A 13,414-nucleotide genomic window follows, 5' to 3' on the forward strand; every position below is an offset into this window, starting at 1 on the left:
GGCACCCATATTCTCTCCAAGGCAGAGCTTGTTATTAATACAATGTTAGGGCTCAGTCAGAAGAACACCAAGTACTGCTCCCTCTGTTTGGAAAAGTTCTCTATATTAGCCCCTATGTGCACCTTTATGTAAGGAATCACTGTGTGGGGCAAATATTCCTTTCTCTAGATAGCTTATAAGCATCTTGCTTGATACATTTACATTAGAAATTCAATTAACTTTATATTAAAAGGTCAATTAACTTGGCCACGGTAGAGATTGTTTTTAATTACTTTTCCTTGTAGGGCTTCTTTTCTTGTCCAAGAACAAGTGACACTATCAAATGATAGTCTCATTGCCTGTGGTTGCCTGAAATTCATTTGCAAAACGCACTGGAAATGACTGTCTTGGTTAAATGAATTAATAGGACACTCTTTGGGCAATTCATCACTCTTATAAACCTTAAGACATAAAATATCACAAGCAATAATAGAGTATTTTAGCTTAAACACACTGTATTAGATCATTCATGACAGTATCTTTCATTACCTGTCCTTGTTGGTTTCTGTTTTCTTGGTGAAAGATGATAATAACGTAAAATTATTTTAAGAGTCAGTCCTTATTACATTATATTCCAGTGTATTTTATGAAAAATGAGCAAATGATGACATCAAAAACTAGCCATCCTATTCCATTAGAGGGCTCTTGGTTATCTTTGTGTTAAGATGGGCACAATTCAACTCATTCATGTAGGATTAGAACATTACACTTAGAAGACTCAAGAGATTACCATTTGGCACTATGTGACAAGTGGTAATGTAGTGTCCACTTGTTACCAAGTTGTTACCTATACTAACCATCACTCCGTGGTTATTTCAAATGAAAACAATAATAAGGATATAAACATATGAATAATATGTTTAAACATTATATATGACTATATATTATTATATATGGATATATTATATATTATAAATAATATATGACTATATTATAGTATTAATATATCATATATATTATATAATATATATATTATTATTATGTTAACTCAGACCTCCAGATGACTAGCAGCTTAAAAGTAAAGCAAACACTACTCAGGAGTTTGATATGAGGCAAAGTCTGGAGATGAATTTTCTTGTTTTATTTTTGCAGAAAGGACCTACCTCCACCTTATAGAAGCACTTTAGAAACTAATCTATATAAATCTCACTACAAACCTATGAGACAATTCACTGTTCCCATTTTACTGATGAGCAAACTGAAGCTTATGTTTCAGCCAAGTTCACACAGTTCATTAGTGGCAGAGTCAGAAACTACACCCACATTAACCTGTCTTTCCAGACTTCCCATTTCCCCTAAGATAAAAGCACTGGCTCTAAGTAATGAGAACATGAACTGCTTACGAAAGGGAGTTGGGGAGTGTGCTGAATTCTTAGCGGGCAGCTTTAGAACTGAGCCAGAGGAAGGGAATGGTTTAGGCCAGTGCAACTCAAAAAGAGTGGGGTCACAAGAGTGTAAATTAGCTATGTCATTAAGCATATTTTTCCCCATAGCAATGCTTTCTCAATGAAAGGAGCTGTGCATTGATTTACGTTCCAGTGCACACTTATCTTCTCATGCACCAGTAATAGTTTGCAAACCATTAACCAGTCTATGGACTTTGCTTTAAGTGGCACAAGCTTAAGGAATGTCTTATGAAATTTCCCTTTTCTGTGAACAGTTAAATCATTTTGGATCAAAGGTATCCTCAAAGTTATCCTATATTTTTTCCAGTTATATAAAAAAAATAAGAAAGCCACACGTATCCATATCACAGATAATAATGAAGGCCGATGTCCTAAACGCTATAAATCTATGCGGACATTAATCTTAGTTGAAGTGGTATGTCTCTTACTAGTTTTAATAAACTAATCTCTGCCAAAAGCAAAGGAAAATGGCTTTCCTAAAGAATGAACAATATTGCTGTCAGACAGCATGATGTTTGGAGTGAAATACAAATTTTAAAATGTGTTATTCATACCTGCACCTCCACCAATGCTTAGAATCTTAATTTCAGATTTTGTGTCTCCAATCCTGAAAAAAAAAAAAAATTATGTAGTTTAAGAAAAATGTGCCAGGTGGTTTGTAAAATCTGATTATCAAGTCTAGTTGAAGAGAACAGACTAAAATTACAGTGAACAAAAACTAGGCCAACAAGAAAGGCCTCGATCATTTCAGTGGCTATATTGCTGTCTTCAGAAATCTTTAGAAGTAAAGGTTCCACTTATTACCAACCTTGAACTGGGAGACTTTTAGAAACAGCACTATAAACATCTCAGACGTGGGAAATAGCATTTGTTTGAAGATTGTTTGGAGAACAAAAACAGAAAAAGTGGGCCTTTGAGTCTGGTAATATAATAAGCCATTCATTGTAGATGGGAGAAAGGCTAAGGTGATTCATACTCTCTCTGATATTTGCCTTGTTTCCTTCTTCTTGCTAATTTCCTTTCAATAAACAAATGTTTATTAAACATTTATTATGTGCCTATCCTAAGCACTGATACATAAAAATGAAGAGACCACTTTGCTCTCAAGTTGAAATGTGAGACAATAAAGCCCAGTATTATGGCTCTATACAGAAATAGAGTGGAATTGATGGACTGGGATGCAACAGTAGGACTTTCTTTAAACTGATGTAAAAAAAAAAAAATAAGGGGTCAGAAAAAGGACGAGGTGCACGATGACTGCCACGTTGTGAATTTGGATGACTGGGTGAAGGGTGGTATCGAAAAGGAAGCTGGACAGTATGATTTTATGGCAAGTTTATGTTTTTTCAGTGTTTTTTTTTTTTTTTTTTGATCTGAATTCAACAGACATTTGGATATGCAAGATTGAAGCTGGGTAGGAGAGAGATCAGGACTGATGATGTATTCTGGAGAATTATCATATAGTAATGGTCGAAAGTAGGAGAATAGATTCTATCACCCAAGGGTATTGCAAAGAGAAGAGCAGTGGGATTATGACAAGATACCAACTTTTAAAAAGTCATGGGATAATGGGGGAACACACAAAGAAGACAGAGAGGAAAGCAGTAAAGCTCAGAGAGATGATAAGAGAATTAGAGAAGGAAAAGGCCATTGTACATGGCAGACTGTACTACTAAAACATAAAAAGAGGGCAACTCTCCATTGAATTTGGCAATATGAATATCTTTGATAATAGCAGCTTTAAAAGGTGGTTAAGGGCAGGAGTCAGATGGCAGTGGGATTAAAAGTGAACTCAATAAAGAAGAAGAAGATCTAGAGATTTTTGAAAAAGGATGAAAGAGTGAGAACGAAAAAGGGAGACTGCTAGAGAGGAAACATGAACTGAAAGAACGGTGCTCGTTTGTTTGTGCTTCAGGATGGTAAACAAGCCTAGTTTTTGGCTAAAGTGAAGAGCCTGCCCAGAGTAATAGGAAGAAGACAGATTGAAGCAGAGTTCTTAAGGACACTGGGAAACACAGAGTCAAGGACACCTGTGAATGAGTTGCCTTCCTCAGTTCTAATTATCTTCCAATTCATAATCATGAGTCCTCATACACCCATCCCTGTCTGTGCCCTTGGTTAATTCTTAAAAATGCCTCTATCATTAGCTGGCATAGTGAGGTTACGGAGCAGAGCACCTAGGTTGAAATCCTAGCTTACTAATACGTAACCTTGAGCAAGTTGTTGAACTTCTCTGTGCCTTTATTATTGATTCTAAGAAATAGGATAATAATACCACCTGCCTTATAGGGTTATAATTATAGTGTCTGCCTTATGGAGGAGTTGTGAGGATTAAATGATGTAACTGATGTAAATCTTTTAGAAATGTGTCTGCACATGACAAGCACTCAACTTATTATTATTATTCCAGGCACAGCTAAGTGATTTATATGACTTAACTCTTTTTTTAAAAAAAATTTTTATTGAAGTATAGTTGATTTACAATGTTGTGGTAATTACTGCTGTACAGCAAAGTGACTCAATTATACATATATATACATTTTTTTTATATTCTTTTCCATTATGGGTTATCATAGGATACTGAATATAGTTCTCTGTGCTATACAGTAGGACCTTGTTGTTTATTCACTCTGTATGTAAAAGCTCACATCTGGGACTTCCCTGGTGGTGCATTGGTTGGGGGTCCGCCTGCCGATGCAGAGGACACAGGTTCGATCCCTGGTCCGGGAGGATCCCACGTGCCACGGAGTGGCTGGTCCCATGTGCCACAACTACTGAGCCTGCGCTCTAGATCCCACAAGCCACAAGTACTGAGCCCGTGTGCCACAACTGCTGGGCCTGCATGCCTAGAGCCTGTGCTCCACAGCGGGAGAGGCCACCGTGATGCGAAGCCTGTGCACCACAATGAAGAGTAGCCCCTGCTCGCCTCAACTAGAGAAAGCCCACGTGCAGCAACGAAGACCCACGGCAGCCAAAAATAAATAAATAGATAAATAAGTAAATTTATAAAAAAAAAAAAAAAAAAGCTCACATCTGCTCACCCCAACTCCCACTCCATCCCTCCCCCAACCCCCTCCTCCTTGGAAACCATCAGTCTGTTCTCTGTGTCCGTGATTCTGTTTCTGTTTCCTAGGTAGGTTCATTTGTGTCACATTGTAGATTCCACATATAAGTGATATCATATGGCATTTGTCTTTCTGATTTATTTCACTTAGTGTGATAATCTCTAGTTGCATCCATGTTGCTGCAAATGGCGTTATTTCTTGTTTTTTGGCTGCATTGGGTCTCCATTGCTGCATGCAGGTTTTCTCTAATTACTCTTTGTTGCAGTGCACAGCTTCTCACTGCAGTGGCTTCTCTTGTTGCTGAGCATGGGCTCTAGGAGTGCAGGCTTCAGTAGCTGCAGCACGTGGTCTCAGTAGTTGCAGCACGTGGGCCCTAGAGTGTGCAGGCTTCAGCAGTTGTGGCTTGCGGGCTCTAGAACACAGGCTCAGTAGTTGTGGCGCACAGGCGTAGTTGCTCCGCGGCTTGTGGGATCTTCTGGACCAGGGATCAAACCCATGTCCCCTGCATTGGCAGGCAGATTCTTAACCACTGCGCCACCAGGGAAGTCCCACGAATGGCATGGCTGAGTAGTATTCCATTGTGTATATGTACTACATCTTCTTTATCCATTCATTTGTTGATGGACATTTAGGTTGTTTCCATGTCTTGGCTATTGTGAATAGTGCTGCTAGGAACATAGGGGTGCATAGGGGTGTATATTTTTGAATTATATTTTTGCCTGAATATATGCCCAGGAGTGGGATTGCTGGATCATATGGTAGTTCTATTTTTAGTGTTCTGAGGAACCTCCATACTGTTTTCCATAGTGGCTGCACCAACTTACATTCCCACCAACAGTGTAGGAGGGTTCCCTTTTCTCTACACCTTCTCCAGCATTTGTTATTTGTAGACTTTTTAATGATGGTCAGTCTGACCAGTGTGAGGTGGTACCTCATTGTAGTTTTGATTTGCATTTCTCTAAGAATTAGCAATGTTGGGCATCTTTTTATGTGCCTGTTGGTCATCTGTAGTGAATTAACTCTTTGAATTCTTACAACTCCTCTATGATTAGACACTATTATCATCCTATTTCATATATTATGATGATAACTAAGAATTATTGAAAACTTGCTATTTTCCGGGCAAGGATCTAAATGCATTATATGTGACAACAACAAACTTTACTATTTACAGCTGTATGCTATAACCATCCTCGCCCTGTTTACCACTTCCAGATAGTGGATTGAATAATTCCTCTGTGAAAAAATAATCCACTTCACTAAATAAACTTATCTATATTGGCATCTGAGAATCTCCCATCAAGTGCAAAATCTACATCGAATTACTTTAGTGAGCCAACTGCTCAACAGACTGTTCCTGTACATACACAAAGAGGACCTGAACTAATTTTTACTGCCTCATTATTTGATTGGATGGACAACCAAAACTCATCTGTAGTTGGGGAGCTCCCCTAACATGAGAGAGACCAAAAGAAACAGAAAAGGAGAATTCAGAAGAAACATGCACAGAGCAGAGGAAAATTTTATAATAGATAAAAGTCGGTATTATATCTATGAAAGATGAACAGGATGCTATAAAAAAGCAACATTCTTGGAAATTAAAAATACAATAGCAAACAATAGAGGGCTGAAAGATAAAATTGTGAAAACTGGGAATATAAGAAAATTAGAGAATCAACTGAGAAAGTCTTCTGTTTGATGAATAGAAATTCCAGAAAGAAAGAAAGAAAGAAAGAAAGAAAGAAAAAAGAGGGCAGGAATGATTAAATAATACCAAAGCTTCCCTAAACTGAAGGATCTGAATCTTAATTGAAATGGCCAGGGACTACTCACAAAAATGGGTGAGAAAGACCCACACCGTAGCTCATCATCTTAAAATTTCAGAATACTAGATATAAGAGAAGATCCTAAAAAACAAAAAACAACAAAAAGGTCACAAACCAAAGATGAAGAATTTGAATGGCATTAGATTTCTCAACAGTAACTGCAAGACCATGGAAAAATATCTTTAAATTTCTGATATAAAATCATTTTCATTGTAGAGTTTTATACCCAAACTATCTAACTATCTAACAATGATGAGCAAGGAGTGAAAGCATTTTTAAACACACAAAGTCTCAAAAAATTTACCTCCCATGCACTCTTTCTTAGAAAGCTCTTAAAGGATTAGCAGGGAAGAAAAAAAAAAGACTAAAGAAACCAAGAAAGAAACAGCATCAGATCCAGAAGCTGGGAATTCAGTACTGGAGAGAGAAGGGAATTTCTAGAAGATGAAATAAATTCCTCATCAATACTTGTATAGCAGGCCAAAAGCAAATCAACCCAGACTGGAAAAAAAAGAACAGAGAACTCCAGAAAAGATGTTCCCATGAGGAAAAATCAGCAGGTTACTTGATCTGTTGGAATATATTGAGAGGAGATTAATACTTCTGCTTGGGGTATAAGTAGTGATAGGTACATAGGAAGCTAAGTAAATAAACTAAAATCAAGACAGTAGTTAACTCTAGGAAAAACAAAAGGCTGTACATGAAAGGAAATATAATGATAGTAGTAACGATAGTATAAATGCATTGTTCAATTATGAAAAATATTTACACAGGCAAAATGATATGATATAAACAAATTAACCAAAATTTAGACATATATATGTATATATTCATATATATATACATACACGTATGTATTATATATACCCACTCCATATAGCTATGTTGTATTGACATGATGGGGAGAGGGATGTGCATGTTTATTTAGCTACTTTAATACATCAAAATTAAGAAAGAGAATAACATGTTATTTAGAATTAGGAAAGAAAATTCCATAAGCAACAACTAAATGTTTTCAGAGTGTTGAAAGTGGTTGTCTCCGGAGAGCCCGAATCAGGAATGGAAGTGGGTAAGGCAAGGAACCACTGTCTTTGTTGTAGTTACTCTAGGCATCCATAGTATGTCTTCAAACCAAACGGAAGGCGGAAGTAAACCAAGGATCTGCATAAGCCACAGACATGAACACAGATGCTTAGCATTGCAAAAGAACTCAGAAATTAACTCATTACCTTTCATTTTAGAAATGAACCAAAAGACTCAAAGAAGTAAACTATAATTAGTTCCTAGATAAGAAATTGTATTTGCTGTCTGCTTTGATTTTTGCACTGTTATCCTATTACTTATTACTTAATATATGATACTCAATTTTAAAAAAAACACATTTAAAAACTGAACCATGAAAAATAGAAGATAGAAAGGGCAATAAAATTCCATATACATCCAACAGTGCTTTCTCTGGTCAGGTGGAGTTAACTGTCCTGGTGAAAGAATTACAGGCCTACAATAGAAAAATCCAGCAAAAGATAAAAATATCAGTTTCCTTTGCTGATAGGAAACTTTCCTTTCCAGTTGCAAATTGGATCCCCAGCCATTTTCCCCAGTTTTCCATCATTACTTCCTGAAGCGCAAAGTTCCCGCAATCCACCCCCAGATAAGTGATTTGATTATCACTGCCATGTGAAATCTGTTACTCTCATAATGCTTATCAGCTCTGGCACAAATTGAACACATTAATCACCAAAAAAAAAAAAAAAAAAGGAGTCTGCGAGAAGGGTAGACACTAGTGAGTTTCACTGATAATGGGAAAATGCTTTTTTAGGGCCACATTGCTAATATTAAGTTGAAAGTAAAAGACAATTATTATTATTATTATTATTTTGGAGAGTGGTAACTATAATAATGGATAAGGAGAATAAATTTAAATGGGTATTAAGAGAATTGAGAGGCACCCACTCAATCCTCAGGGGTGAATAGTATTTGGTAATTATTTGATTCTAATGCAAAAATACTAGACTTCGTTGGGGATTTTTTTTTTTTTTTTTTTTTTTTGGAAGGTAAAATTTGGAGGAGGGCTGAAAAATTTGAGCTCAAAGATTGGGATCTTATCTTTTCCCAAAGGAACGTGGATTTGTGCCTTCAGATGGTTAACGCTTATCTCTGAGCAGCTGGAAATCCAGCACAAATCAGAGCCTTTGAACGTTTCAAGCGAGCGTCTAACTGAAACGCGGCAGGAGAAGGGGCACCGGAGGGTCGAGCGGGGCGGCTGTCAGTACCTCGTTCTTATCCCCGCGCCCAGCCTCCCGGGATGGCCTTGACCCATCTATCACTGCACAGAACGAGACCGAGGCTTGTCCATGGGACAAAAACGGCCTTTTTTTTTTTTTTTTTTTGGTTACCTTGCTATTATGCCCGGCAGCTTCTCGTCCATGAATTGCTGCATGCACTGATGCTCCGTGGAATTGTTGAGAAACCTCCGGAAAGATTCAACATATCTGCTGTGGTCAGAAAACAAGCTCTTCATGGAAGATGCCATGTTTGGTTTTCTGAGAAAGACAAGGAGGGAAGGGAGGTCTCTTCCCTTCCTTCTCTTCCCTGTTCCTTCTTTCTCTCTTCACCCGCACCAGTTTCTATCCACAAAAAAGCCCTGCTTTGAATTTAATGTGCTGGAGAGGCTGAGTTTGCAAAGCTCATTACTAAGTGACTATTTGTACAGGACTTTGCCCCTGAGAGTTTAACCCTGGCACGGGCGTTTTAGAAGAAATGAGTAGTAAAGCAAAGCAGTAAATCCACTGCTGAAATTTGTTTTAAAACTCTTGAAGTTCAGAAAGTCCTAAAAACAGACGACATTCAAATCACTTCCTGTTTTGGCAGCAGGGGCCAGCCAGTAAGTTCCCAGTGGGAACGTGGCTGCTTTCAGCGCCAAAGGCAGCAAAGGCAGGAATAAACAGGCCAGCTGCAAGGTTACAAACCACTTCCAGAAATCTACAGCTGCTGAATCTTTGACAAAAGATTGTCATCTGCCTCCAGGCTTTCTGTTAGGAGAGTTTCATGCCTTCACATCCCTAAACACTTGAACTTTAAACTCTGCTGCATTTCTTCATATGCTGATTGATTTGTTGTGATGCAGGAACAGAGCTATTAACTGAAAGGTCTGAGAAGCCTAGTTGGGAGGTGAAGATGGGGGAGAGGAGGAGGGGGCGGAGAAAGAAGTCTCAGGGAAGAATGCAGGACACTGGAATCCTTCAATCCATAGGAAACCTTCCCTAAGTGCTTCTGAACGTGGGATCCTAAAACGTAGGATTGGATGAGCCTTTGGAGGCCCAGTGGTGTCACCCATCAAAAGAGCCAAAGCGGGGCTTCCCTGGTGGCACAGTGGTTGAGAGTCCGCCTGCCGATGCAGGGGACACGGGTTCATGCCCCGGTCCGGGAAGATCCCACATGCCGCGGAGCGGCTGGGCCCGTGAGCCATGGCCGCTGAGCCTGCGCGTCCGGAGCCTATGCGTACAGCAGAAAAAAAAAAAAAAAAAGAGCCAAAGCGTCCACATGCTGGGCCTTTTACCTGGGAAATGGTCTTTAAGAAATCCACCCCTTATCCAACATGGGATGTTAATAATAGTATCCAAATGATGAAGGAGTTATGAGAATTAAATCCGTATACCTCTCTTATAAATGTGTCTGCCTAAACCATTCTCTTCCTCTGATTCAGGTCCAAAGCGGCCCTCTAAGCATTCAGCACACTCCTCACCCCTGTTTAATAAACATCTCATGGTCTCACTACTCTTAGAGCCAGTGCTTTCATCCTAGGAGGAAATGGAAACTCTGGAAAGTCAGATTACTGTGGATGTATTGATAGTTTCTGACTCTGCCACTAATCAACTGTGTGAACTTGGCTGAAACATAAGTTTCAGTTTGCTCATCAGTAAAATGGGAACAGTGAATTATATCTCACAGGTTGTAGTGAGAATTATATAAATAACATTTATAAAGTGCTTTAGCACATTATTACTGCTTAATAACTGGCTCCTTCTGCAACAGTAGAACAACAAAAAAGCAGTGGTTTTATGTATGGACACTGAAAATTGAATTTTATATTATTTTCACATGTCACAAAACATTAATCTTCTTTGGATTTTTTTCAATCATTTAAAAATGTAAAAGGTATTCTTAGCTCGTGGGCTGCACAAAATCAAGTGCTGGCCTGGATTTGGCCCAGTGGCCCTGGTTGGTCGACCCCTAGGCCTCTATACATGTGCTATTTAACTCCCATCTCTATGCAAAGAGCCTCGCCTTCTTCAGACTGACTCTCACGTTTTTAATTCTTATATTACCATTTTCCACCCTTCTCTTTAGAACTTAATCCAAATCATTCATTCATGTATTCATCTACTGAACAAATATTTAGTAAGGGTCTACTGTGTGCCATTCTGCTGAGAAGAAATAACCTTAACCTCTATCTTCCTACTAAAAACTACCTTTAACTAAAACTCAATCTTCACCTGAGGCCCTCAGCTGCCTCACTCGTTCACACATCTTTCCCAACAATCTGCTCTTCATGTGTGACTCATCAAGGATTTCCTCTCCATCCTTGTTGCTTTCATGATACTGAGATTCTCTTTTTTTTTTCTCACCCACTTTCCTGCGTTAGGAGTCACACTTTCAGTATGACTTGCACTTGACTAAATGCTGGTTTTAGCAATCACAACTACCTTTTAAAATTGCATTTAGAATATCCATTTCGTAATCCATAATGCATCTGGAATGTCCCTGGCGATTAAAACATCTAGCTGGCTGGTTGGGATGACTAAGTTTTCCCCTCTTTTTTGAAAACTGGGGCAAACAGTCCAGCACATCTATCATCTGCCATGACTTCTCGAAGGTTACTGGCCATAGCATCATTATTGCTTTTATAAATTATTTTAGTACATTGGGGTACGATTCTTCTAGGCCTTGAACGATTGTCAAGTTTAGAATTCTTAGATATTCTCTTACCTACTTTGGGCTTCTGTTCTCTGTTCCCTACCACTTATTAGGCTGTTACTGTGTCAAAGTGCCTTCCATGAATTATCTCCTTCGATACTCCTCACCCTCCAGGGATGAAACTATTGATATCATCAAGCAAGACTCAGAGCAAATAAGTTGTACAAGATCATATAACTCATGAGAGAAGAGTCTGGATCCAAATTCATGTTGTTGAACTCCATGGACCGATTTTTAAAAATTACATCCTATTACCTCTCACCACTTTGTAGCTTTCCAACATAAGGATTATTTTCCATGGTAGAGAAGACTAGAACAAAGCAAAAGTGGAGTAGTTCTGTATTGATCCAATCACCTAGTAATATAATACTATCTGTGCTAGGCCAAAAAGCAAAGGGTTTCCCTTGTTTATTCTTATTGCTCTTATATTCTTATTCCATTGCTTTATTCTTATTAGGCTTATGTGCTATTCCAAAAAAACAAACAAATGAACCAAAGAGAAAAATATGCATTAGCAGAATTCTAAGGACGCATCTTTATTGTACGTAGCATTTTTTGGCTCTCTCATTCACCCTGGTATATAGTCTTCTGAATACAGTTCTTATTGGACTGGCTTTTTGTCCTTAGTAATATGCCCCATAGCATAGCATATATGTATATGACAATGGTAATATTGTTAAATTATCATAATCAAATAGTTAGAAGAGTTCATTTTATTTTCTCTCAACAAGAAAAGAGAAGGAAGATGTTTTTATACAAATTGATTGGCTCACTTGGTGTGTTGGTTTGTTTGAAATTTAGCAAGTAGGTGACCACAGTAGTCTTGAAGGGAGGTTTGAAATCATAGTACGTAAGATTGTAGAGCTCAATTAGACTGGCAATTTCAGGCAAATATAATAGATATCAGGAATCTTAGTTTCAACAGGACAATTGGCTAAGTTTCTCATGAGTGTAGAAACAAGCCAAGAAGCAAGAGACCTGAGTGCTATACAAGCTTAGCCTCTTACTAACCAAACAACATTGGATAAACAGCGTAAGTACTCTATGCTTCCTTCCCCCGCATCCCTGTTATATGTAAATATGGGAAAAGAAGGTAGACTAGATGATCTTTAACGTTCCTTGAAGTTCTGATTAGTCTTCATCTTTTAAAAAAATAAATTACTGTGAGCTTGTGAAACTGAAAAATAGATAGATTCATACCTAGGAGAGCCACTGTGTCCAAAGACTGTAGATAATTGATAACCTAAAGATAGTCTCTGGATAGGCAGCCCCTTGACTCTATATGAAATGTCACTGGCCATATTTTATCAGTGTAAATTGTTTAAGCTCACATAGGTGATGATATGCCATATGTCTTGTTTTTAATGGCATAGCTGTTTCAATTGCACTTTATTGACATGCAGTTTATAATGGTTTTGTTTTAATTAACTTATAACCGGAAAAAAAAGGCCCAAAATATGCAGAGAGGAAACAAACCAAACAAAATAATGCAGAAGAAATATTTGGGGAATCATTAGTTAAGAGGGAGAGGGGTGGATGGGTAGACAAATAATGTTAAAAGCTGTAGAAAACAGTGATATTCTAGAGATGTAAAGCTTATATGAAATGTTTAAGGGTGATTATGAGACAAGACAAGGAAGAAATAGTCTAAGAACTTAGTTCCTATTTAATAAGCCAAAAATTTAAAAAGTCACCTGCAAAAGTCTAGAATCCCTTGCAAAGATAGAGGTTGGTAAGTACTTAGAACCTGGTAAATTATCAGGAACTGGACAATTGTCAAAAAAAGAAAGAAAGAGAGAGAGAGAGAGAGAGAAAGAAAGAAAAGAAAAGAAAAACATAAAATAATACAATTCATCAAATAACCTTTGCCTGAGTCTGTGGTACAGATCATCTCGGTTACTGACTCAGTGACCCTAAGGAGTAGGTCTCATGTTGAATTAGGGATCTGGTGAAGGTTAAGCGTTCATGTAAGAGAAACTTTTTTTTTTTTTTAAATACATAGACTCCCGTATTTTTTTTTTCTGAATTAATTAATTAATTTATTTTTGGCTGTGTTGGGTCTTCGTTTCTGTGTGAGGGCTTTCTCTAGTTGCGGTGAGCG

The 13,414-nt window shown here is 37.9% G+C and overlaps 1 protein-coding gene across 2 annotated transcripts in view; it reads right to left on the reverse strand.

Moving 5' to 3' along the window:
• Window positions 1–9,226, reverse strand: part of HNMT (histamine N-methyltransferase) — a 35,920-nt gene extending 26,694 nt beyond the window's left edge. The window contains exons 1-2 of one of the 2 annotated variants that reach the window (XM_027132044.1): window positions 8,733–9,226; window positions 2,000–2,052 (exon numbers count right to left, since the gene is read on the reverse strand). In XM_027132044.1, coding sequence (XP_026987845.1) covers window positions 2,000–2,052; window positions 8,733–8,869 — 190 coding nt within the window. In that variant the 5' untranslated portion in view covers window positions 8,870–9,226. The remainder of the gene's footprint in view (window positions 1–1,999; window positions 2,053–8,732) is intronic. The other variant, XM_027132034.1, reaches the window with a different exon arrangement.
• Between the last annotated feature and the right edge of the window lie 4,188 nt (window positions 9,227–13,414).

This window comes from Aethalodelphis obliquidens, unplaced genomic scaffold (assembly GCF_003676395.1).
Source record: "Aethalodelphis obliquidens isolate GAN/ISIS:26980383/991018 unplaced genomic scaffold, ASM367639v1 scaffold2, whole genome shotgun sequence".
Classification (NCBI taxonomy): Eukaryota; Metazoa; Chordata; class Mammalia; order Artiodactyla; family Delphinidae; genus Aethalodelphis; species Aethalodelphis obliquidens.